The sequence below is a fragment of the Chrysemys picta genome, chromosome 6 (assembly GCF_011386835.1).
Source record: "Chrysemys picta bellii isolate R12L10 chromosome 6, ASM1138683v2, whole genome shotgun sequence".
NCBI lineage: Eukaryota > Metazoa > Chordata > Testudines > Emydidae > Chrysemys > Chrysemys picta.
Genome location: NC_088796.1, coordinates 47,123,345 through 47,148,013, shown reverse-complemented (window position 1 = coordinate 47,148,013; position 24,669 = coordinate 47,123,345). Strand labels below are relative to the sequence as shown.

The following is a 24,669-nucleotide window of genomic DNA, read 5'->3' as shown; positions in this document are numbered from 1 at the left end:
CCACCAGGTTAGCTGTGATATTATCGGGGATACTGTTCCTGATAGCTTGTAGTCCATCTTTGTGTGGAATATTGGTGTAGAGGGCTTCTACGTCCATAGTGGCCAGGATGGTGTTTTCTGGAAGATCACCGAGACACCACTGACTTCCTGAGGAAACTACAATCCATCGGTGATCTTCCAGAAAACACCATCCTGCCCACTATGGATGTAGAAGAAAATAACAGAACACCACTAGCTGTCACCTTCAGCCCCCAACTAAAACCTCTCCAGCGCATCATCAGAGATCTACAACCTATCCTGAAAGATGATCCTTTACTCTCACAGATCTTGGGAGACAGACCTGTCCTCGCTTACAGACAACCCCCCAACCTAAAGCAAATACTCACCAGCAACCACACATCACTGAACAAAACCACTGACCCAGGAACCTATCCTTGTAACAAAGCCCGATGCCAACTCTGTCCACATATCTATTCAAGAGACATCGTCATAGGACCTAATCACATCCGCCATACCATCAGGGGCTCGTTCACCTGCACATCTACCAATGTGATATATGCCATCATGTGCCAGCAATGCCCCTCTGCCATGTACATTGGCCAAACGGACAGTCTCTACGCAAAAGAATTAATGGACACAAATCTGACATCAGGAATCATAATACTCAAAAACCAGTGGGAGAACACTTTAACCTGTCTGGTCATTCAATGACAGACCTGCGGGTGGCTATATTACAACAGAAAAACTTCAAAAACAGACTCCAACGAGAGACTGCTGAGCTGGAATTGATATGCAAACTAGACACAATCAACTCAGGATTGAATAAGGACTGGGAATGGCTGAGCCATTACAAACATTGAATCTATCTCCCCTTGTAAGTATTCTCACACTTCTTATCAAACTGTCTGTACTGGGCTATCTTGATTATCACTTCAAAAGTTTTTTTTCTCTTACTTAATTGGCCTCTCAGAATTGGTAAGACAACTCCCACCTGTTTATGCTCTCTGTATGTGTGTATATATATATCCTCAATATTTATTCCACTCTATATGCATCCGAAGAAGTGGGCTGTAGTCCACGAAAGCTTATGCTCTAATAAATTTGTTAGTCTCTAAGGTGCCACAAGTACTCCTGTTCTTTTTGTGGATACAGACTAACACGGCTGCTACTCTGAAACCTCTCTAAAGCCACACATTAGGCGAATGCTGCCAAAGGTGCTGTCAGACTGCAGACCCTCACCCAGCCAGAAACATTGAGAATTCTTAGGCTTTGTCTACACTAGCAAGTGAAAGACAAAACTTTTGTTGTTCAGAGGTGTTAAAAAAAACACCCCAAAAGACAAACGTTTTGCTGACGACAAGCGCTGGTGTGAACAGCGCTTTGCTGGCAGGAGCGTTCTCCTGCTGACAACACTAACCCGGCTCATTGGGGGTGGAAGTTTTTTGTCAGCAGGAGAGCGCTCTCCTGCCGACAAACAGCGGCTACATTGTGCGCCTTTTAGCAGCACGGCTGTAGTGGCACAGCTAAGTTGCTAAAAGGTGCGTAGTGCAGACATAGCCTTACTTACCCAGTGTTAGTTGGGACTTCTATCCAAGTAATGTACTTATACCATTCTCATTACTGTATTATCCAAGGACCTCACAATCTTTACTATATTCTTCCTCACCACATTCTTGCGGGGTAGGGAAGTATCCCCATTTTACAGATAGGAAACTGAGGCAAAGAGAGACTAAATGACTTACCCGAGATCACACAGGAAGCTTGTGGAAGGGCAGAAAATTGAACCTGTGTTTTGCAGGTCCCAGATGAACACCCTAATTATGGGATCAGTGACTGACCTTGAGAAAACAGGTCAATTTTCTTCTGGATTTGGAGAGCTGGAGAAGATTTTAGGGATAGAACTTGCTACTGCCCACCAAAAAATGCTACAAATCCTGAGATGAATAAAGGTTAGGTAGGAGCAATGAATCGCTCTCTGGGCAATGCTGGAGACAGACGTTCTGACAGGTGGTGGAAAAAGTATGGCTTAGATTCAGTCTACACTACAGAGTTAGGTCGACATAAGGCAGCTTATGTCAACCTAACTATGTCAGTATCTACACTACAGCATTGCTCCCGCCACGGTAAATGGCCTACTACACCGACATAATAACTCCACCTCTATGAGAGGCGTAAGGCTTATGTTGGTGTAGGTAGAGCTGTGAGCTGTGAAAGTGACAAGAAAGATGGCTCCCAGCTCCCCAGCCAGGCTGCTGCCAGGTCTCCGCTCCCCACTAGGAACCATCCCAGTGAGGTCCCAGCTCCCCACCAGGAACATGGCAGCTGGACTCCAGGCAGGGATCTCCCTGCCGGAGGCAAGAAGCCCTGGGTGGCTTTCCCCCTGCTCCTGGCTGGAAGCAGATAGGCAAGAAGCCTGTGGGGCAACTGGGCTCCCAGAGGGGCGTGGACCTGCGTGGAGCTGAAAGCCCTGGCTCTCAGCCCCCGACACTGCTCCTCTTCAGTCAGTGGAAGCGCTCGTGCTGAGGACACGCACCACTGACAGAAGGAATAATTACTGTGGTGGCTGTTTGTCGACCTAACATAGGTTGACGTACGATCAGGGCTGGCTCCAGGCACCAGCAAAGGAAGCAGGTGCCTGGGGCAGCCAATAGAAAGGGGCGGCAGTCAGGCCGTGATTGGGGCGACACGTCCAGGTCTTCAGCGGCAGCTCAATCGGGGTTTTTTTTTTTTTCCCCCCCCTCAAGGATTGAACTCACAACCCTGGGCTTAGCAGGCTAATGCTCAGGCCAATGCTCAAACCACTGAGCTTTCCCTCTCCCCCTAATCTGTGTCTGTGGACCCCTAAGCCTTGCAGAAAATGTGATTCACATACGCATTTGTCCCTTTTGGGGGGCAAAGTATTGGGATGAGGGTGCCATTGATGGCCCCTGCATAGTTTGGAAGCCCCATCCTCTGAAATCCAGCTATTATTTCTGGAACTTTTATTGTGGCACCCACCTGTGAGTAGATCACAGTGTTAACTGCCTCACAAACCTGCACAACTGTGACCCCAACAATGGACTTTCCAACCCCAAAGTGACATGCAGCAGATCTGGTGGTGCCAGCTTCCATAGGGCAACAGCATCCTGCTTCTGAACTGGTATGGCTTCCTTGAATTGAGTGTTCTGGTGCCGGAAGTTTGATGCAAGTTCCTCACATGGCTCTATGAAGGTCTGTTTTCTCATTTGGAAGTTCTGAAGCCACTGCTGGTCATTCCAGGTTTCCAAAATGATGTGATCCCAGCACACCATGCCGGTTCTCCGGCACCAGAAGTGATGGTCTACCCAAGGACATACCTTGGCAACACTGGCATTCACCATATCAGTACCATGTGAGCTGAATGGTTATTGACCCTCATGGTCAGCTGACTTCAGTGTATCAGAATGTTCTGCCCAAATTCCATCCAACATCTCACCAGTCGCCTACTCCACTGCATAACCATTTGTCCCACAGTAAGAAACAGAATCAGATCGTTATCTCATTGCTAAATGTCTTCCACCTGCTTTTTCAGGGAATAACAGTGAGGGGCGATGTGATTAGGAACTGCCATCAGCAAATGTGTGAAGGCATGGGATAGTACCCACAACACACAGCAAAGCAGTTCCTAGAGTGTTTCCCTCTGCTGCACAGAATCCTGGATACAGCCCCTGAAATAGTAGCACTAATCTTATGTAACAACAGTGGCAGTATGGACATGTATATACGTGTTACATTTATAAATAAATAAATAAATAAATTAATGGAGATATCCCATCTCCTCGAACGGACCTTGAAAGGTCATCGAGTCCAGCCCCCTGCCTTCACTAGCAGGACCAAGTACTGATTTTGCCCCAGATCCTTAAGTGGCCCCCTCAAGGATTGAACTCACAACCCTGGGTTTAGCAGGCCAATGCTCAAACCACTGAGCTATCCCTCCCCAATTTCTTTATACCTGTGTCCAGCACAGCATATGCAGGCACTTGGGGCAGGTTTGGGAGCATATATGAGCCCGTACACAGTCCAATGTTCAAGTATGCAAGCCAGTGTAGACAGAGCATCATTTTCCTTCCTCACTCGTTCCATACTTGACATTCATGATTGTCTCTTCTCCACCACTCACTTTCTCCCTTTCATTTCCTCTGTGTGTGTGTGTGTGTGTGTGTGTGTGTGTGTGTGTGTGTGTGTGTGTGTGTGTGTGTGTGTGTGTGTGTGTGTGTGTGTGTGTGTGTGTGTGTGAGAGAGAGAGAGAGAGAGAGAGGTAAGAGCTTAGGGAGAGAGGAAAGGACAGGCAAAAAGAAGAGAGGAGGAAGTGAGAGAGACAGAGAAATGAAGACATTTATCAGCAAGGGCTAGAGAGAGGAAGGGGGAGCACAGTGGAACTTTCCCCCCACTAGTGCCTGCTAGCAGGGTGTCCAGCTGTGCAAGCATTTAGCCTAGAGGGAAACAATGAATTACACCCAGGGAAATACTACTGTCTAATCACTGGTCTGAATTATTTTCTGCTCACTTTGCACTAAAGCATTATGTTAACAGGGTGTGAGTCATTTAAGTTTGAATTACTTTATTGCCACATTTTCATAAATGTGTGTGTAGTTTGTGTGTAAATTCTACAACTGTGCATGCAAATTAGTAGCGTGCACTTTTGCATGCACAATTATGAAAACTGGCCCTTCTTGTTATAATACACTGAAGAGAAATCTACTCCTATGGTCTTAAGTAGTAAGTCAACTGAATAATCAATGTTAGAGTGGATTTATTGGGCTCTGTTATTATCTATGCTCTAGTTTCATAACACATTTCTGGATTCTGACCTCTCTTCCAGTCTGGCATTAGTGGGCTTTGCCTCTCTCTCTGAACATACAGAACATACACAGTTCAGATTTGCGCAGGAGCTCTGGGACTAAGGACATGTCTATACTACAATTTTATGCAGAGTCGGCTCCAGCTTTAGGGATCTGGGGCAAAAAATTGGTCCTGCTAGTGAAGGCAGGGGACTGGACTCAATGACCTTTCAAGGTCCCTTCCAGCTCTATGAGATAGGTATATCTCCATTTATTATTAAAAGCAGATTCATAACTACAAACGTGGGAAATACTAGAAAGGTTCATGACACCAGAGTGCTGAGGTGATCAGGATTGTACTTGAAGGGAGGAGGACTTTATTCCCCAGAAACGATGGTTCTGTACAGTGTGTCTGTGCCAACTGTTATTTTGGGGGACCCTGCATACCCACTCCTAACTTGTCTCATGAAGCCATTCCCCAACACCAATGACACTGGAAAAGGGGAATTCAATTACAAGCTCTGCAGAATGGTTATGGTGTGTGTGTGTTTCCTAGGCTGGAAGCTCATTGGCGCTGCCTACACACCTATCTGGATGTCAGTGTCAAAATGGCCATTCATATACTCATCCCCTACTGCACACTCCATAACATTTGTGAGGGTAAAAGAGGAGTGTTTCCATTCCAAGTGGGCTCACAAGTCTGATTTGCAAACTTTTATAGAAAACCAGATCCCACCCACGTGCACATTGGTCCTGGTTCCCAGCGGGCAAGGGAAATTATGAACACCATACAGGCACACATCTTGCCACAGCAGAGAGGCAGAGGGTGACATCTGCCAGTGCTGAGGGATACCTTCCCACCTTATACAGCTGCTGGGAATACATAAAAGGGAACATTGGTGCCTATTTGTGGGGCTACATAGCTTGTGAGGGTTTCGTTTCCCTGTAGCCAAAGATCATTTACTGTTCGTTCCTGTGACATTGCACACATTAAAGACAATTATAACCCAGTGGAGATGTCCTGTTAACACCTTAGGGTTGAGTCTGTGCTGTGGAGGGTGGCAGCCAAGTTGTAATGTGGTCTTTGTGCAATGATTTTGTCTTCACTATTCACACTTGTTTATAAACCTGTTATTGGGAGCACTCAATCTCTCTTACCAACCTTATGAAGATTTCCTGGTGCAGAGGTGAGTATTCAGCCATTCTGCATGGTATGCAGTCATTTTGTTTTTTGACCATTCATTGTCAGCAGTCCTAACTGCATTTAGGGGCTGTTACAGAGCACTAATCCCTATTACCACTGAAGCTGGTTAAGCTTTCAGTGGGAACAGGGGGGCATTTATGCACAGGGTAGTGGCAGATGGTGTCATTGCCTGTGTTGCTACTGGTACTGTTTCAATTTTCTGCATGTGAACTAATCCATACAGATGTTCATCTACCCATTTTCTGTGTTTCCGACTTCCGTTGCGTTGAAAACTAGTAGCACTTTCTGTAAGAACACAATACTAACTGCACTTTCTCATCCCTCCCATGTATCCTTGGGACTTAGTATAGTTCTGAGCCTCAGGAGGGAGGGTTTGGTGGGGGACAGACAGAAAAGTATTCGCAGTATCATGGCATCAGATAATTATATACCATTCAATTTCATGTGCTGTGAAATTCTGAATCTGAAATCATCTGCAGCTCACCAAACTTAGGAAGGAGGGGCCACACTTCCTATTATCTAGGAAACGATAATATTTATTAAAAGTATTAGATAGAATGGGTAATTGAAATAATTTTTAAAAGGAAGGGTCAAAAACAAATCTTTAAAAAATAAAGGGAATGCAAGTGAGAACACCAGCCATATATTACTGACTCTGTATCTGTCTCCTTGACCACCTCCTGACAAGAAGGAATGACAGGAGAAAGTGACTTTTGGAGAAAAACGGGAATGTCTCCTGTAAGGGACTTGGGGGATGGGCACTTGGTGGGGTTCTGGAACTCCTGCAGACTCATCATTCCCGTCCTGGTCACTCAGCGGAGTTCCCTGTGAGGGGTTTTGGGTGCTAGTGGTGGGTGAAGCCCGAGGAGTCCTGCAGGCTTTGTTCTTCTCCCAGTCACTTAGGGGGGGTTCTTGAAACAAGATCCTCTGGCTCAGCAGCATCCTGCTTGGCAGCTGGAGGAAGAAATGGAGGTGGCGGTTCATGGACTGGTTCAGTAGCCTCGGCAGCAGGTTGACCTCGAACTCATTCAGCCACAAGTCCAATGGGGGAATGCTCCCATTCTCTGTGCTGTGCTTCCTACTCCATGAACCAGTACATCAGTGTCTCTTCCTGATGAAGTGCCCAATCCTTCCACGCCCAGAGGAATTGAAATGGTTCCTGGTTTCCCCTGCCCACGCCTATATGCAGCTCTTCCTGGGTTCTTCTCTGTCCATCTCTGGGGCATTGCTCCAGCCCTCTTTGTGGAGGTTTCACTCCCAGGAACTGAAGGTCCTACCAACTGAAAGAGAAGGGTAGAATTACAATTTTTGTCCTTGGGAAAAAGCTCAGAAATCCCCCCACATAACATAACTTTACTGTAGAAGGCCACAATATTGATACTTTTCAGCATTCCATGAATGTGACTTTTAAACGATCCTTGGTTCTTAGGCAACTTTTGCAGCCCATGAGGAAGGAGCACAGGCTACTAATGGTAAATAAACTGTACTAATATTTTTTAAAAATGTAAATGTTCATAGTGTCTCAAGGTAGTGGGCAGGGGGAAGAGAGAGTGGCAGTTCCTTCCAGGGTGCTAAAGTTACTAGTTTGCAATTCCTTTTTTAAAGGCTGGCTAACATTTGGAGAACATAGCTGTTTCCAAGAGACCAGAATGGAAAAGAGAAGTGGCTCTCTGTCCCGTGGAGGAGATCTGCAATCTATGCCAGAGAGATGTTTCTGCTAATGGTCACTCCTCTACATATTGCTAAATGAAGGGGGTTGGTCAGCTATGAAGGTGGATCAAGCAGAGTTGCACTGCTGTAAAACCTCAAGACCCAGCTAGAGTTTCTGCTACCCTGGAAACTTGCTGAAATATGCTTGTGCAGCATAGCTCAGTGCAGGGAGAGGCAACACACCAGGGACAGGGACAATAACAATTTTGTAATCTTCCAAGGGAGAAAAGACTGCTGTGACTAACATTTCCTCAGAGAACCAAAGTGTTTTAGAACTGAGTTCTGTTCCCTCCCCATTCCCAGACCTAACATCCCCTCCATCCACCCACCCCATTCCACATAGCTGCCACTTGCAAGGTGATGGTAAGCTCAGGCAGGTGGGAGAAGCACTGAAACTGTGTAATCTTTAAAAGACAAAAGACAGCTGTTACTAACTTTAGACAACCTACTATAAGCTTTCTACAACTGTCCCATCCCCAACTGGGATTTTTCTAACCTGACCCCTTCCTTCCCATGGTCTGTGCAGCCCCAGAACCTTTGCTGTCTGACTGCTGGCCAAGAAATACACAAACACAGGGGCAATGATTTTTCCTGAATAATCTGTTTTTAAGAAATAGCTTTATCCAAATGCATAATACAGGTTCGTCAGAAATCAATAAAATCATTGATTTATAACTATGTCTTGCTTGGGGACTGTTGCGGGGAGGGGAAGCAAGGGCTGGCTGGAGCAGGGGAGAGTTAGAGGAGTTTGGTAGGGAGAGGGGGCATGACAATTCCATGGCTTTCAGCACTGCAGTTCAAACTCACAGACACATAGCAATGCATGGCATATTATCTAGAGGGGAATAGTCAGTGCACAGTATTTCAAATTTAGCACAAGATGAAGAGGGGTTATTGGCAGGGAAGGTCCATTGTAACTTACCAGCCTTAGGTTTTGGTTCCTGCCGTGACTCGGGATCCTCCTTGGGTTCATCGGGGTAGGTGGCTTCCTCAACAGGCTCCACCAGAGAGAGGTGCAGAATCACATGCTCTTCATCCTCCATGTCTTCTGGGGCACCCTCCATGGTCCGTGATGCCTCATCACTCTAGCCCTCATCAGCATCCGATTGGACAATGAGGCTGGTGAGGTTGAGGATGGGATCATGAACCACTTCAGGTTCTGTACCAGGAACCCTTGACAGCACCTGGTCAAGCTCCTCATAGAAGGGGCATGTACAAGAAGTCGTCCCAGAGAGACAGTTTGAGTCTTTTGTGCTCCTGTATCGAAGCCTTAACTGGTTCACGTGTTCCCGGCACTGGGCTGGAGTCCGCTCAATGCCTGCCTGCTCCAGCCTCCATGAAATTTCCCGGTACAGGTGTATGTTCCTGCCACTCTGGCTGAAGTCATGGAAGACAGTGCACTCTGACCACACATTGAAAAGCACCTAAGTGTGCTCAGTGGGCCAAGTGGCTGCTCTCAGAGCAGGATGCATTTTCACCTGTGTTGATCTGTATGAGTTCAACGGAAAGCTGGTCACTGCAGCACGCTACTACCACTGAAAACGGTGGGAAAGGAACCTCTATAGAGTGGGTAAGGGTCAGGAAGAAAAGGGTTCAATGCATTGTCAGAATGGGAGTGGAGGACTATTGAAACTTGAGTCCTGGTACAAGGCCCTTACCCACACCCCTCAGGCACACTAGCTTGCTCACTCTCTACACTCCTTCAGACACATGATTTAGGGTTCAGGTGTGGGTTATGACACAACCGCATGCATAGGCACATGTACAGTTACTAATATGGAAATAGTTCTTAATCAATGGAGAGGAAGGAGATAAAGATTATGAGTGACCAAAGAGGTAGCAAGAATAAGGGAAAGGGCAGAGTAAGTGGAGGAGATAATATAGCAGGAGAAACTATATCCATAAGTTTTAAACTTGAGCTCTAGAAGCCATTTGTTATGCACACGGGAAAAAAATAGAAAAAATATTGGTGTCAGTCCAGATCAAAACGCTGATCTACTTTCAGTCCAATATTTTGTCTCCAACAGCAGTCTCATACTTCAAAAGGCAGTACAAAAACCATATTCAGTTGTGCAATAATGTGTTTTGATGTCCTCAGACAACCTGAAGCATGAGACTTGTAGCATTATCAATTTAGATTACCTTTTCTGTGCTGTTTTAGTATACAATTTAGTAAAATATCCCAAAAAACAGTTAGAAAAATGCAGCTAATTTCTGCTATCACACACTAAAGAACAAATCTGTAAAGTGTTGCTCATGATTTTATCTGAAGTTGGGCAACAAGAATTCCAAATACCTTGAAATCTTAAAATGTAACCCTAAATTCTAAATAATTAGCAGCACATGTAATGAAACTGAAATGATAGGTGATCTCCCTGACCCAACCACAGGAATTTTTTATATGTAAAATGTAGTTTGTGCCCAAATATAGAAATCATACCGCATAATGTCCCTCTTTAACTGCATCCTGTATTGGTGTTACTTGTTCACTTCCTTTACAGTTAACATCAGCTCCTGCTTTCAAAAGCTCATTTGCTGTCTTATAAAAACCTGCCAAACTGGCTTCATGTAGTGGAGTCCAACCTATGACAGAGGAAAATTGTCAACTAAATCTTACATTTCCTATTTGAATAATATTCTTGACACCAATTTTTATCAATTTTGCAGACTATTTGATAAAGTTTTAATTTTTAAGATAGTCTAAATTTATTAGAAATTGCAATATTTTAAGAATAAGTTGACCATGTGACAAATTTTTATATGGTTCAAAAGTGATGTAGATGAGAGATCCTAACTGCCAAAATCTGCACTTACCTAAGAACTGCATGCCATTATAACAAATGTAGATGTTAGATTATGTATTGGCTCAAAAAGGAAAGAAAACTTAACCTTTGCATACCGGCAATTTCTCTGTGAATGAAACTTTTACACCCTGGGTATGTCTAACCAGTAGTTGGGATGTATAACTCCCAGCATGGGTAGACATACATGTGCTAGCTCTGCTTGAGCAAGCATGCTAAAAATAGCAGTGGGGCTACAGCACCATGCGGGGCGGCTTGGGCTAGCTACCTGAGCACAAGCTCATCTGAGGTACTAGACGTGCTAGCTCAAGCACAGCTAGCACGTCTAAGTCTACCCAAACGGGGAATTATACCTCCCAGCTGCTATATAGATATACCTGACAACCCTTTTATGTGGTCTTGTTATTTAGTCAGTCACACTGAAGATGATAATTTACAGAGAAGTGAGAAAATAAAGAAACTGAGCTATGAATAATACAACATATGTTCCTGTCTCAGGAACAGACACTAGCAATTAATAATGGTGGGGATCATGTTGATGGTCCATTTCAGTATCTCCAAGCATCATTAAATGTATAAACTCGTAGACTTTAATGCCCCATTGTGATCACCTAGTCTGACCTCCTGCTTTAAGAACATCTAAGAATGGCTGGAAAATGAGAAATAACATGATGAAAAATGTTTATTCATTTTTCTTTTCCCTTTCTGGTCATATGGAGCAAATCCAACTTCCACCTTTGTGGACAGCAGAACTGTAGCAATCAAAGGTTGAGTAGCAGGTGGAGCAGAGATGCTCTGCATGGGGAGGGAGGGAGGGAAATCTGGGGCTGAGGCAGTAGCGTAGCTAGGGGGGAGCAAGGGGAGCGCCTGCTCCCCCGAGCCCAGAATTCCGCACCGCTCCGTCTTTCGCATGCGCCGAAATGCCGCCGAAAGACGGAGCGGCACATGCGCAGGGCTGCCAAAATTATTCTTATTTCGGCGTCCCTGCACATGCTCCACTCCATCCTTCGGCGGCCCTGCTCCACAGTGCCCGGAGTAGCAGCGCTCTGCCCGGCGCTCCGGCTGGGGGAGCCAGACCCTGGCTCACAGCACTCAGGACAGCACTCCGCCCGGTGGAGAGGAGCCGGGGGGCTCGTGGTGCTCTGGGCGGCGCTCCGGCTGTGGAAGCAGGGCCGGCACTCAGGCTGGCCGGGGGAGCGGGCTCCCGTTGCTCCAGCCGGCAGAGCGGGGCCAGGACTCAGGGCGCTCTGCTCAGGACTCCGGCCCTGAGAGTGTGGCTGGGGGTCTCGGCGCCCGGACAGCACTCCAGATGGGGAAGCGGGGCCCACTCTCTTCCGTCGCTCATCCATGGCTCCGGCTGTGAGAGCGGGGCTGGGACTCAGGGCGCTCTCCCCGGGACTATATAGCCTCGAGAGCATGGCCGGGGGTCTCGGTGCCCCGGACAGCGCTCCGGATGGGGAAGCGGGGCCCGCGCTCTGCCCAGGGGAGCGGGGCCGCCGAAAAAATAATAATTTCGGCAGCCTTGCGCATGCGCCGCTCCGTCTTTCGGCGTCATTTCGGCGCATGCGCAGGGTCACTGAAATGCCGCCGAAGGACTGGCGCCTTTTTTCTCTGCCGCTCCTCCTCGGCAGCAACCCTGGCTACGCCACTGGGCTGAGGGCATAGGTGCCAACTCCGTGGGAAAAAATGGTGGGTGCTGAACACCCACTGGCAGCCCCAAGATCAGCACCTGCCCCTCCCCCTAGTGCTTCCTGCCCACCAGCAGGCCCCGCCGATCAGCGCTGGGGGGGAAGGGGCAAGAAGTGAGGGCACAGCACGCTTGGGGGGGGGCGGAACTGGGCGTGGAAGGGGCGGGGCAGAGCAGAGGTGGGAAGAAGCAAGGTGGGGTGGGGAATTGGGGGAAGGAGTGGAGTGGGGGCGGGGCCTGGGCAGAGCCGGGGGGGAGCACTCCCCAGCAGATTAGAAACTCGGCGCCTATGGCTGAGGGGGCCGGTTGGGTTCTCTGCATTGGGAGCATGGGGAGCTACTGAGACTTAGCAGGAGGTAGATGTTCCTATCTGCTCCCCGGCCCAATCCCATGAGCCACAGCAGCTGCTCCAACCCCACCAGTCCCACTTTCACCTCCACCCTCCTATGCATGCACACAGCTTACAAGGAACAACATGTTGGGGCAGAAACATATATCAGCCTCTAAAATATTTCCATTTACTCGTGAGGGCATTCTGCACCAAAAAATTTAAATTTATACACCAAAAAATGAAAAATTCTGCACACAATATTTTAAAATCCTGCAAATTTTATTTGTCAGATAAATGTGGCAGTTCCAGGATGGCATTGGGGAGCACAGGCCAGTGGCTGCACAGAGGTGGGAGATCACTCTGCAGCTCCCCCCGGGACACAGACTCAATGGTGAGGCTGCACCCAACCCTGACACCGTGCAAGGACCAGGCCTGCCCCAGAAACATGCCAGGGCCCTGCCCCTCTGTGCCAGGTGCACCAGGTGTGGGCATGCAGACTCAGCCTGGCAGGATCCAAGTGCGGAGGGACTTAGTGTGAGGGGAACCAGGTGTAGGTTGAGAGGGTTCTGTGTGAGGCAATCTGGGGTTGGGCAGCTCAGTGGGGGATCTGTGTGTGTGCGATCTGGATGCACAGGGGTTCTGGGTGCAACAGTAATGGGACTCTGCAGGGAGGTCAAGACCAAAGTGGGGGCTCAGTGAGGATGGGAATCCAGGTGCTGCTGGTTGGGGCTCGGTGGGGTGGGGATCCAGGTGACTCATTGCAGTGGTACAAGTGCAGGGGGAGTGGAACTTGGCAGGAGAGGTTCTGGGTGTGTGTGGGGAGGTGAGGCTCAGCCGGAGGGTCTGGGCATGAGGGGATCTGGATGCATGGGGGATTGGGCGGATGGGGGAGCAGCTCCCCCTACAGGGATCCCTCCTCCTGAAGCTGAGGAGCGGGGTCGGGGAGGGAGTTTGCAGAGCTTCCTGCAGCCTGGGGAGAAATCTGGGGCTGGGGCTGACCCAGCTCTGAATGCTGTGCAGGGGAAGAGGAAGTCCTGTCCTCCCCAGCCCAGCCGGAATAGCAGCTGAGCCCGGCACAGGGTAGGAGCCACTAGCCAGGTCTTCCCCAGTCCTGCCCCCACCTCACAGTAATTTCTCTCTCTGCCAGCTGCCCTGGGCACCCAAAACATACTGCTGGGGAGGGTCGCATGACCACTCTTGTGGCTTCTCTTTGCTTCCCCCTCAGAAAGTCATTTTTCTGCGGGGAAGCAAAGAAATCTGTGGGGGGACATGAATTCTGCACATGCGAGGTGGCGCAGAATTCCCCCAGGAGTATTCCATTGCAGGGGAACTAGGCCCCACTCCCACTCACCTTGGTTCTGCCACCCAGGCAGCGATTCTACTCAATGGAGGAAAGAGGATTTGGGAAAGATGAAGGCAGTATGTAAGCCCTGAGCTGCACTGACCATAGCTGTGTGCAGCTCTAAATTTGACACAATCCTTTTCCCCTTTAAGTCAAGGGCAAAACTCTCATTAACTTCAAAAGGAACAAGATTGAATCCATCAAGCCAAATTCTGGGCTGTTTTACAGATTGTGCATGCCAGAAGAGTATAAAATCAGTGCATTAACATGGAGTTTTGGAGGTAATGTCTATATTACATATATGGGTCTACACATTTATTACCTGTCTTGTGAGAACTTACAAGAACTTAAACTAATAAGAATTCAAAAAAGTGGTGGATCAACTCTAAAACATCTTTCTGTTTGTGATCCGGTAGCATTAACATTTATTACTTATGCTTATATATTTGTTATAAAAGATATAAAATTATCTTTTAACTGGAATTGAAACTTACCAGCATAATCCTGAGTATTTACATTTGCACCAACTTTTATAATTTTAAGTACAAGGTCTGTATCATCTTCAGCAACAGCTTTATGCAGTAAGGTCTCACCAAAAAGATTTTTCCTATAGATTTTTGAAAGAGGAATGGAGGCAACAGGTGCAGTATTTGAAATTTTTTTAACAGAGGTTTGTTTTGCTGAAAAACATAAAATAAAGATCTGGTAAACTGAAAAAATATATTTGATTATTGTTTTGGCCTCAGCACTACAGTTAGCATACAAGTTTTCTGAAGAAAAATCTTGTCAACAAGAATTTTTGCCCAACTACTAACCTGCCAAAAACAGACATTTCAGAAAGTTGCTCCTTCAGTAAAATACGTAAACATCAATCTCACTAACTAAAGATTGTATTTAACCCCATAAACTTTGCACTAATCTCCTGATATCAAATAGGTTCAATGCACAGAATGAAAGAATATGGCTTTTAAACAGTGGGTTTTTTAAACTCTTGGCTGTCTACATTCTAGACAAAGTGCATTAATCATTTTCAACAAGTTTGATCAAATCTGCTATCCATGCGCTACAGTTCTTTGAAAGAAAAGCAGTCAATATATAGCTAGTTGCTTAGTCACTCTTCTCTTCCTTACCAAACCTATGGCATTTATTAGCAATTATTTTATGTTTTGTGTTTTACGTATGTTTCTAAGTTTACAAAACAAAATATAGAAACAAACACTATTATTATACTTTGGAACAAATCCTGCTTTCCATTATGCACCCATGGAAGGATTCAAATGCAGTGGAACCATTTCAACTGTACTGGGGCACAAGACTACACTTTACCAACAGTGGGGAATTCTGCATGCTCCCTTCGTGCTGCGGAGAAGTGTTCCAGGGCTGCTGTCTATGCTGGAAGGCAGAAGGATGGGGATGGATTATGGCCAGGCAGGAGGCATGGCAAGGGCACAAGCATGGTTCATGCATTGTGCAGCTCCAATAGCTTAAAATTTTGCTCATGTGGGAGTAGAGAGCTACCCCTCTCCATATTCTGTGGTTGCAGGCTGCACAAGCAGCCTGGCTGGTTGTGGCTAAAGATTCCAATCTTCAAACTTTTGATATTTTTGAAATGGAGGAAAGTCCATGTACATGAGTGGTCTCTAACCTTTATACACACAAGATCACTTTTTGAATGTAAGTGCAACCCAGGATCTACCCCGTCCCTTCCGAGGCTCTGGGGTGCAGGCTCTGGGCAAGAGGTTCGGAGTGTGGGATGGGGCTCCAGGCTGAGCCTGGGGCACGGGGTTGGGGTGCAGGAGGGGATATGGGGTGCTGGCTCCAGGAGGGGGCTCAGGGCTGGGGTGCGGGCTCCCGCAGGCCGCACTTACCTCGGGCGGCTCCTGGTCAGTGGCGGCACAGCGGGGCTAAGGCAGGCTCACTGCCTGCCCCGGCCCCACACCACTCCCAGAAGGGGCCAATGCACCCCTGCAGCCCCTGAGGGGGGCACGTGGCTCCACGTGCTGCCCCTCCCTGCAGGCACCGCTCCCGCAGATCCCATTTGCCACAGTTCCCCATTCCCGGCCAATGAGAGCTGCCAGGGAGGTGTTTGCAGGCAGGAGCAGCACATGGAGACCCCTGCTCCCCCTCCCCCAGGGCCATGGGGGCATGCTAGCTGCTTCCAGGAGCAGTGTGGGGCTGGGGCAGGCAGGGAGCCTGCCTTAGTGGCAGCCCCGCTGCAGCCAGAGATTGCGATCAACTGGTAGAATCTCCAGGATTGACCAGTCAATCGCGATCGACCGATTGGTGAACACTGACGTACATTAATTTTACTCTATGCAATAGGATTTGGCCATATAACTACAGCCAATCATGATGAAAACAGAAAAATACATTTTATTTTGAGCATTTGGTTTTTAAAAAAACATTTTGCTCTTGAATGAAAACCTGTTGCTGACTTTATTTTAAATAAATATTAGTCATCTGATTAGAAAACCCATCATAAGCATGGTTATAGTGGAAATACTGACAACCCTTCATGAAAGCAAGGTGCTGGGTAGTGATAGATTTATAATTAACAACTTATATTATACTACTATTATAGTTCATATAACGTATACCTTCAAAAAAAATTAAATATATTAAGTACACAGTTAAAGCCAAACTGGACTTGCATAAATGAAAATAATTATAACACTCCAATCTTAAAAGTAGTTAGGGGACGAAGGAGTCAGGAGGCCCAGGTTCAATTCAGTGTTCTGCCACAGACTTCCTGTGTAACCTTGAGCAAGTCTCTTTACACCTCAGTTCCTCACATGTAAAATGGGAATAATAAGACTTCTCTACTTTACAGGAGTGTTGTGAGGATAAATATATCACAGAGTGTGAGGTGCACAGATATAACTGTGATGGAGGTCATAAAAATACATAAAATAGATTGAAACCTGCAATCTGCTCCATTGGGGTGAATTCCTGTGTATGCTGAGTCACACTGACTTCAGAGAGACTGCACAGGCAGAGTTTGCCTTTGCAAATCAGACTGTAGGACTTACATTTGTACTCTGGATCTATTTTTTGTTTTGTTTTGGTGTTTCAGAATATTCAGTCATTTCAATTATAATGTTACTAAATTAGATTTCCACCCCTGAATGTTTTTCTTAAATTTTATGAAGGATGTGTGTAAGCAAGTCAATTATTAGAGTCTGTACTGTAAGTAGTGAAATAAAAACTGGTACAAAGTATCATGGATTATTATTAAAACTAATGTATATAAAGTTTTTTAAAAAGGTAGCTCATAAATGCACATTTCAGTGGCTTTGAAAATACCATCCAACAAATTTATACTTTTCTGGTTCAGTACATTTGTTTGAATCAGTTCAACAGAAGAGTAACTTATCTGGCAAATAAATGTCAGAAGCATCTCTTACTAATTTTCTTTGCAAGCCTTTGGCTTTTCCTCATCTGCTCAACCTCGCTGTTTACATCCATAGTTGATCCTTGGTATGTACTGGCTTCCAGCTCTGATTGCTGTTCTTTGCTGTCCTTACAAGCAGAGTCTTGTGTTCTACTGATGAGAGATTTGTTCAGAATGAATAAAAATATTCACCACTTTATAAAACAATGTAATATTTATACTAGATTTAGAAGTAAACATTTAATTTGTAAAGGAGGTTTATAATTATGTGCAGATGCATACTTCTCATAATCACACAAACTTCAATAGGATTGTACGGAGTATAAATCAATGCAGAATATGACCTTGAGTGTTTTTAAGAAAATGTAAAATCTTTACCTTTCAGGTAACTTAAATGAACATTTACATAGTACAAATGAGGAATGAGTGGCATGTAAGTTTCATATTTATTAAATAAATTGGAAGAGAGAGATAAAGAGTTCATGCATGAAGAAAAGTAAGCTTTTTATGTTATATATGTCATACCCAAAATCTTTAGATGAAGGTTTATTTCCTGTTTCTTCGTCATTACTATATATTCTTTGGTGAGTTTCTTCTAGCATGTTATAACAACTGGAAGCTTCATCTATGTGCTTTCTAGTGCAGTTTTCTCTTAATCGAGTTGACCTCCTTAATATACAAGAAGTTGCTTTGGTAGTTTCTATACCCGAGGTATTCTCTATTGAACCGGAATTTCCTTCACCAGCTTGTTTGTCATAAGAGGCGACATTGCAATAATCAGAAATTATCAAATCCTGGTTCTTCTGGTTACCTACAAGCTGTGACAAAAAGTATTACTTCAAACTACTGGTAGTCAAGCTGTCATAACTATAAAGGGAAGGGTAACAGCTGTCCTGTGTACAGTACTATAAAATCCCTCCTGGCCAGAGACTCCAAAATCCTTTTCCCGGTAAAGGGTTAAGAAGCTCAGGTAACCTGGCTGGCATCTGACCTAAAGGACCAATAAGGGGACAAGATACTTTCAAATCTGGGGGGTGGGGGGGAAGGCTTTTGTTTGTGTTCTTTGTTTGTGAGTGTGTTCGTTCTCGGGACTGAGAGGGACCAGACATCAATCCAGGTTCTCCACATCTTTCTAAACAAGTCTCTCCTATTTCAAACTTGTAAGTAAATAGCCAGGCAAGGCGTGTTAGTTTTCCTTTGTTTTTCTCAACTTGTAAATGTACCTTTTACTAGAGTGTTTATCTTTGTTTGCTGTACTTTGAACCTGAGACTAGAGGGGAGTCCTCTGAGCTCTTTAAGTTTGATTACCCTGTAAGGTTAATTTCCATACTGATTTTACAGAGATGATTTTTACCTTTTTCTTTAATTAAAAGCTTTCTTTTTAGAACCTGATTGATTTTTCCTTGTTTTAAGACCCAAGGGGTTTGGATCTTGATTCACCAGGAGGTGGTGGGAGGAAGGAGGGGGGATAGTTAATTTCTCCTTGTTTTAGATCCCAAGGGGATTAGATCTGTGTTCACCAGGAGTTGGTGGGAGGAAGGAGGGGGGATGGTTAATTTCTCCTTGTTTTAAGATCCAAGGGGTTTGGCTCTGTACTCACCAGGGAGTTGGTGAAAGGTTTCTCAGGCTTCCCAGGGAGGGAAATGGTGGCAGCGGAACCAGAGCTAAGCTGGTAGTTAAGCTTAGAAGTTTTCATGCAGGCCCCTACATTTGTACCCTAAAGTTCAAAGTGGGGATCCAGCCTTGACATGGTGGCATAGCGGTGGGATAATTTTAAACCCAAAAGCCAGTGAGATTTTTTTTTCCTTCTAGCTGCTTGGAAAGCCCAGCTGGAGGTAGATAGATGCATATCTTATCTCTCCTTGCCTGAAGGCAGAGGTGTTAAGTTTTTTTAACAGGTCCTTTGTTAAGAGAAGTGTTCAAATGGGCAAACAAAGGTAAAAGGAATTTACAAACTGAATTGTGTTTTTTTTTCTTTTTACATCCTCGGGAGTAGCTAGTTAGAAAGTCTCTGTTAACTCAGCAGCAGCCAGAGCTGAGAGCTTCCCAGTTTCAGTCAACTGCAGAGGGGGTGACCCAGCACAAGAAAACAGGAAAATGACTACCAAAGAAGTAGCTAAAAAAATAGAACTGGCCAAACTAGAAGCAGAAGAAAATGAAAGAAAACATCAGAGACTGCTTCAATTAACAAAACTTGAGACAGAGCAGAGAGAAAGAGAAGAAAAAGCCAAAGAGGAGGCCCACAAGAGAGAGATGGAGCTGAAAGAAAAAGAGATGGAGATGAAAGAAAAAGAAAGGAAGCATGAACTGGAAGTAGCAAAGGCTAAGCCGGATACAACAGCCCATCCCAACAACCCCTCTCCAGGTACCACTTCCCATCCCAGAAAATTCCCCACCTACAAGGCAGGCGATGATACTGAGGCCTTCTTAGAAAATTTTGAAAGGGCCTGCCTTGGATACAGCATCGCTGCAGACCAGTACATGGTAGAGCTGAGGCCGCAGCTCAGTGGACCCTTAGCAGAGGTTGCGGCTGAAATGCCTAAGGAACACATGAACAGTTATGAACTTTTTAAAAACAAGGCCAGACTCAGAATGGGGCTAACACCCGAGCATGCCCGTTGGCGGTTCAGAGCCCTAAAGTGGAAACCAGATGTGTCATTTACCCGTCATGCCTACCACATTGACAAAAATTGTGATGCCTGGGTATCAGGAGCAAATGTTAAATCTCTGGAAGATCTGCTTTCCCTAGTAAAAATGGAGCAGTTTTTAGAGGGTGTTCCTGAGGAAATAGAAAGGTACATCCTAGATAGGAAGCCCAAAACTGTAACTGAGGCGGGGGAGATTGGAGCCCAATGGGTGGAGGTGGCAGAAAAGAAAAAAACTAGTAGCAGTTGGAGCGAATATCAGAAGGGGCAAGCCGAAACAAAACCTTACCACCGGGGACAACCCAAGGCCCCACCCACATCCCAAGGGAAACCCCAGACGCCTTCTCACCCCACCACACCAGTCTCCACCAACCAACATCGTCCCGGTGATACCTTAGCAGGGCGATGTTTTAAATGTAATGAACTGGGACATATAAAGGCTCACTGCCCCAAGAACCCCAACCGATTACAGTTCATTACACCCCAATCACACCAAAGATCCCCAAACCCAGATGCCTCTCTCATACCCTCGGAGCGAAGGGAAACCTTGAGAGTGGGCGGAAAGAAGGTTACCGCTTGGAGGGACACTGGGGCTCAAGTGTCAACTATCCACCAATCCCTAGTGGACCCCAAACTCATCAACCCGACGGCTACAGTGACAATTCAACCCTTCGTGTCACAGTCTGTAACCTTGCCTACAGCCACGTTGCATGTCCAGTACAAGGGCTGGTCAGGAATGTGGACTTTTGCAGTCTATGACAATTATCCCATTCCCATGCTGCTGGGGGAAGATTTGGCCAACCATGTGAAGCTAGCCAAGAGGGTGGGAATAGTCACCCGCAGCCAGGCTAAGCAAGCTTTCACCCCCATCCCTGTTCCTGAGCCGTCCACCAGGGCCCCGTCTGTGTTACCAGAGACCCAGACAAAGGTGGTGGAACAGGATCCCCTGCCAATGACTGCAACAGCCGTAGTGGATCCAATCCCAGAGACCCAGCCAAAGCCAGTCCCAGAACCGGAACTGGCAACGCAACCAGCACCAGAATCACTGCCAGCACTGAGTCCAGCGCTTGCAAACCCGTCTACAACTCCAACGCCAGAGGGCACCAGCGAGCCTGAACTGGCAGAAGCAGCAGATAACCCTACCCAAGAGGCTCAGCCAGAGCCTGAGTTACCACATAGTGCACCAGCGGACAGCGGTTCACAGTCAGTGGAAACAGCCCCAGCACCTGCATCGCTTCCAGAGGGACCAAGTCCCAGTCCACAGTCCAAGGAGGAACTGATGTCTCCAGCATCAAGAGAACAGTTCCAGGCCGAGCAGGAAGCAGATGACAGCCTTCAGAAAGCTTGGGCAGCGGCGCGGAGCACCCCACCGCTTCTCAGCTCTTCTAACCGATCACGGTTTGTTGTAGAACAAGGACTTTTATACAAGGAGACTCTTTCTGGTGGGCACCAGGAAGACTGGCATCCTCAAAGACAGTTGGTAGTTCCCACTACGTATCGGGTAAAGCTCTTGAGCTTAGCCCATGATCATCCCAGTGGCCATTCTGGGGTGAACAGAACCAAAGACCGGTTGGGGAAGTCCTTCCACTGGGAGGGAATGGGCAAGGACGTTGCTAATTATGTCCGGTCTTGTGAGGTGTGCCAACGAGTGGGAAAGCCCCAAGATCAGGTTAAAGCCCCTCTCCAGCCACTACCCATAATTGAGGTCCCATTTCAGCGTGTAGCTGTGGATATTCTGGGTCCTTTCCCAAAGAAGACACCCAGAGGAAAGCAGTACGTACTGACTTTCATGGATTTTGCTACCCGATGGCCGGAAGCAGTACCCTTAAGCAACACCAGGGCTAAAAGTGTGTGCCAGGCATTAACAGACATTTTTGCCAGGGTAGGTTGGCCCTCCGACATCCTTACAGATTCGGGAACTAATTTCCTGGCAGGGACCATGGAAAACCTGTGGGAAGCTCATGGGGTGAATCACTTGGTTGCCACCCCTTACCACCATGAAACCAATGGCCTGGTGGAGAGGTTTAATGGAACTTTGGGGGCCATGATACGTAAATTCGTAAATGAACACTCCAATGATTGGGACCTAGTGTTGCAGCAGTTGCTTTTTGCCTACAGGGCTGTACCACATCCCAGTTTAGGGTTTTCACCATTTGAACTTGTGTATGGCCGCGAGGTTAAGGGGCCATTACAGTTGGTGAAGCAGCAATGGGAGGGGTTTACGCCTTCTCCAGGAACTAACATTCTAGACTTTGTAAGCAACCTACAAAACACCCTCCGACATTCTTTAGCCCTTGCTAAAGAAAACCTAAAGGATGCTCAGGAAGAGCAAAAGGCCTGGTATGATAAACATTCCAGAGAACGGTCCTTCAAAGTAGGAGACCAAGTCATGGTCTTAAAGGCGCTCCAGGCCCATAAAATGGAAGCGTCGTGGGAAGGACCATTCACGGTCCAGGAGCGCCTAGGAGCTGTTAACTATCTCATAGCCTCCCCCACCTCCAACATAAAGCCTAAGGTATACCATGTTAATTCTCTTAAGCCCTTTTATTCCAGAGAATTAAACGTTTGCCAGTTTACAGCCCAGGAAACAGATGACGCGGAGTGGCCTGAAGGTGTCTACTACGAAGGAAAAAAGGATGGTGGCGTGGAAGAGGTGAACCTCTCCACGACCCTTGGACGTCTGCAGCGACAGCAGATCAAGGAGCTGTGCACAAGCTTTGCACCAATTTTCTCAGCCACTCCAGGATGGACCGAACGGGCATACCACTCCATTGACACAGGTAATGCTCACCCTATTAGAACCCCACCCTACCGGGAGTCACCTCATGCCAAAACTGCTATACAAAGGGAGATCCAGGACATGCTACAGATGGGTATAATCCGCCCCTCTAAGAGTGCATGGGCATCTCCAGTGGTTCTAGTTCCCAAACCAGATGGGGAAATACGCTTTTGCGTGGACTACCGTAAGCTAAATGCTGTAACTCGTCCTGACAACTATCCAATGCCACACACAGAAGAGCTATTGGAGAAATTGGGACATGCCCAATTCATCTCTACTTTAGACTTAACCAAGGGGTACTGGCAAGTACCACTAGATGAACCCGCTAAGGAAAGGTCAGCCTTCGTCACCCAGGCAGGGGTGTATGAATTCAATGTACTCCCTTTCGGGTTGCGAAATGCACCCGCCACCTTCCAAAGACTTGTAGATGGTCTCCTAGCGGGATTGGGAGAATCTGCAGTTGCCTACCTCGATGATGTGGCCATTTTTTCTGATTCATGGGCAGAGCACCTGGAGCACCTGGAAAAAGTTTTCGAGCGCATCCAGCAGGCAGGACTAACTGTTAAGGCTAAAAAGTGTCAAATAGGCCAAAACAGAGTGACTTACCTGGGGCACCAGGTGGGTCAAGGAACTATAAATCCCCTACAGGCCAAAGTGGATGCTATCCAAAAGTGGCCGGTTCCAAAGTCTAAGAAACAGGTCCAATCCTTCTTAGGCTTGGCTGGATATTATAGGTGATTTGTACCCCACTACAGTCAAATTGCCGCCCCGCTGACAGACCTAACCAGAAAGAAACAGCCAAATGCAGTTCAGTGGACTGATGAGTGTCAAAAGGCCTTTACCCAGCTTAAGGCAACACTCATGTCTGACCCTGTGCTAAGGGCCCCAGACTTTGATGAACCGTTCCAAGTAACCACAGATGCGTCAGAGCGAGGCGTGGGAGCAGTTTTAATGCAGGAAGGACCAGATCAAGAATTCCATCCTGTCATGTTTCTCAGTAAGAAACTGTCTGAGAGGGAAAGCCATTGGTCAATCAGCGAAAAGGAATGCTATGCCATTGTGTACGCGCTGGAAAAGCTACGCCCATATGTTTGGGGACGGCGTTTCCAACTACAAACAGACCATGCTGCGCTACAGTGGCTTCATACCGCCAAGGGAAATAACAAAAAACTTCTTCGGTGGAGTTTAGCTCTCCAAGATTTTGATTTTGAAATACAACACATTTCGGGAGCTTCTAACAAAGTGGCTGATGCACTCTCCCGGGAAAGTTTCCCAGAGTTAACTGGTTAATAATTGTTCTTGGAATGAAACATATTGTTAGTTTTTATATAATCAGTAGTATGTCTAAAGGTACATGTGTCTTATTAACTCTGTTTTCTCCTAGAACTCCAGGAAGAAATCACAGCCAGTGTGGAACCGAACGTCCAACACTATCTGTGATTTGGGGGGCGTGTCATAACTATAAAGGGAAGGGTAACAGCTGTCCTGTGTACAGTACTATAAAATCCCTCCTGGCCAGAGACTCCAAAATCCTTTTCCCGGTAAAGGGTTAAGAAGCTCAGGTAACCTGGCTGGCATCTGACCTAAAGGACCAATAAGGGGACAAGATACTTTCAAATCTGGGGGGTGGGGGGGAAGGCTTTTGTTTGTGTTCTTTGTTTGTGAGTGTGTTCGTTCTCGGGACTGAGAGGGACCAGACATCAATCCAGGTTCTCCACATCTTTCTAAACAAGTCTCTCCTATTTCAAACTTGTAAGTAAATAGCCAGGCAAGGCGTGTTAGTTTTCCTTTGTTTTTCTCAACTTGTAAATGTACCTTTTACTAGAGTGTTTATCTTTGTTTGCTGTACTTTGAACCTGAGACTAGAGGGGAGTCCTCTGAGCTCTTTAAGTCTGATTACCCTGTAAGGTTAATTTCCATACTGATTTTACAGAGATGATTTTTACCTTTTTCTTTAATTAAAAGCTTTCTTTTTAGAAC

General features: G+C 46.5%; 2 protein-coding genes across 9 annotated transcripts in view; one reads left to right on the top strand and one right to left on the bottom strand.

Annotated features, from left to right (window-relative positions):
• ANKRD31 (ankyrin repeat domain 31) overlaps positions 1-24,669 on the bottom strand; it is a 133,516-nt gene that overhangs the window by 68,229 nt on the left and 40,618 nt on the right. For all 8 annotated transcript variants that reach the window (XR_010588790.1, XM_065550081.1, XM_065550083.1 and 5 more), the window contains 4 exons: positions 17,791-18,083; positions 17,279-17,418; positions 14,369-14,554; positions 10,154-10,296 (listed from right to left, as the gene is read on the bottom strand). Coding sequence is in view for 7 of the 8 variants with exons in the window: in XM_065550081.1 (XP_065406153.1) it covers positions 10,154-10,296; positions 14,369-14,554; positions 17,279-17,418; positions 17,791-18,083 (762 nt within the window). In the remaining variant the exon portion in view is untranslated. The remainder of the gene's footprint in view (positions 1-10,153; positions 10,297-14,368; positions 14,555-17,278; positions 17,419-17,790; positions 18,084-24,669) is intronic.
• Positions 19,236-24,636, top strand: LOC135972363 (uncharacterized). Its single transcript, XM_065550103.1, has 2 exons — positions 19,236-21,792; positions 22,466-24,636. Exons 1-2 carry the CDS (start codon positions 19,363-19,365, stop codon positions 22,469-22,471), a joined length of 2,436 nt encoding a protein of 811 aa, XP_065406175.1. The 5' UTR covers positions 19,236-19,362; the 3' UTR covers positions 22,472-24,636.

Coding starts and splice junctions, on each gene's coding strand:
- LOC135972363 (XM_065550103.1), top strand. CDS start 19,363: ATGACTACCAAAGAAGTAGCTAAAAAAATAGAACTGGCCAAACTAGAA.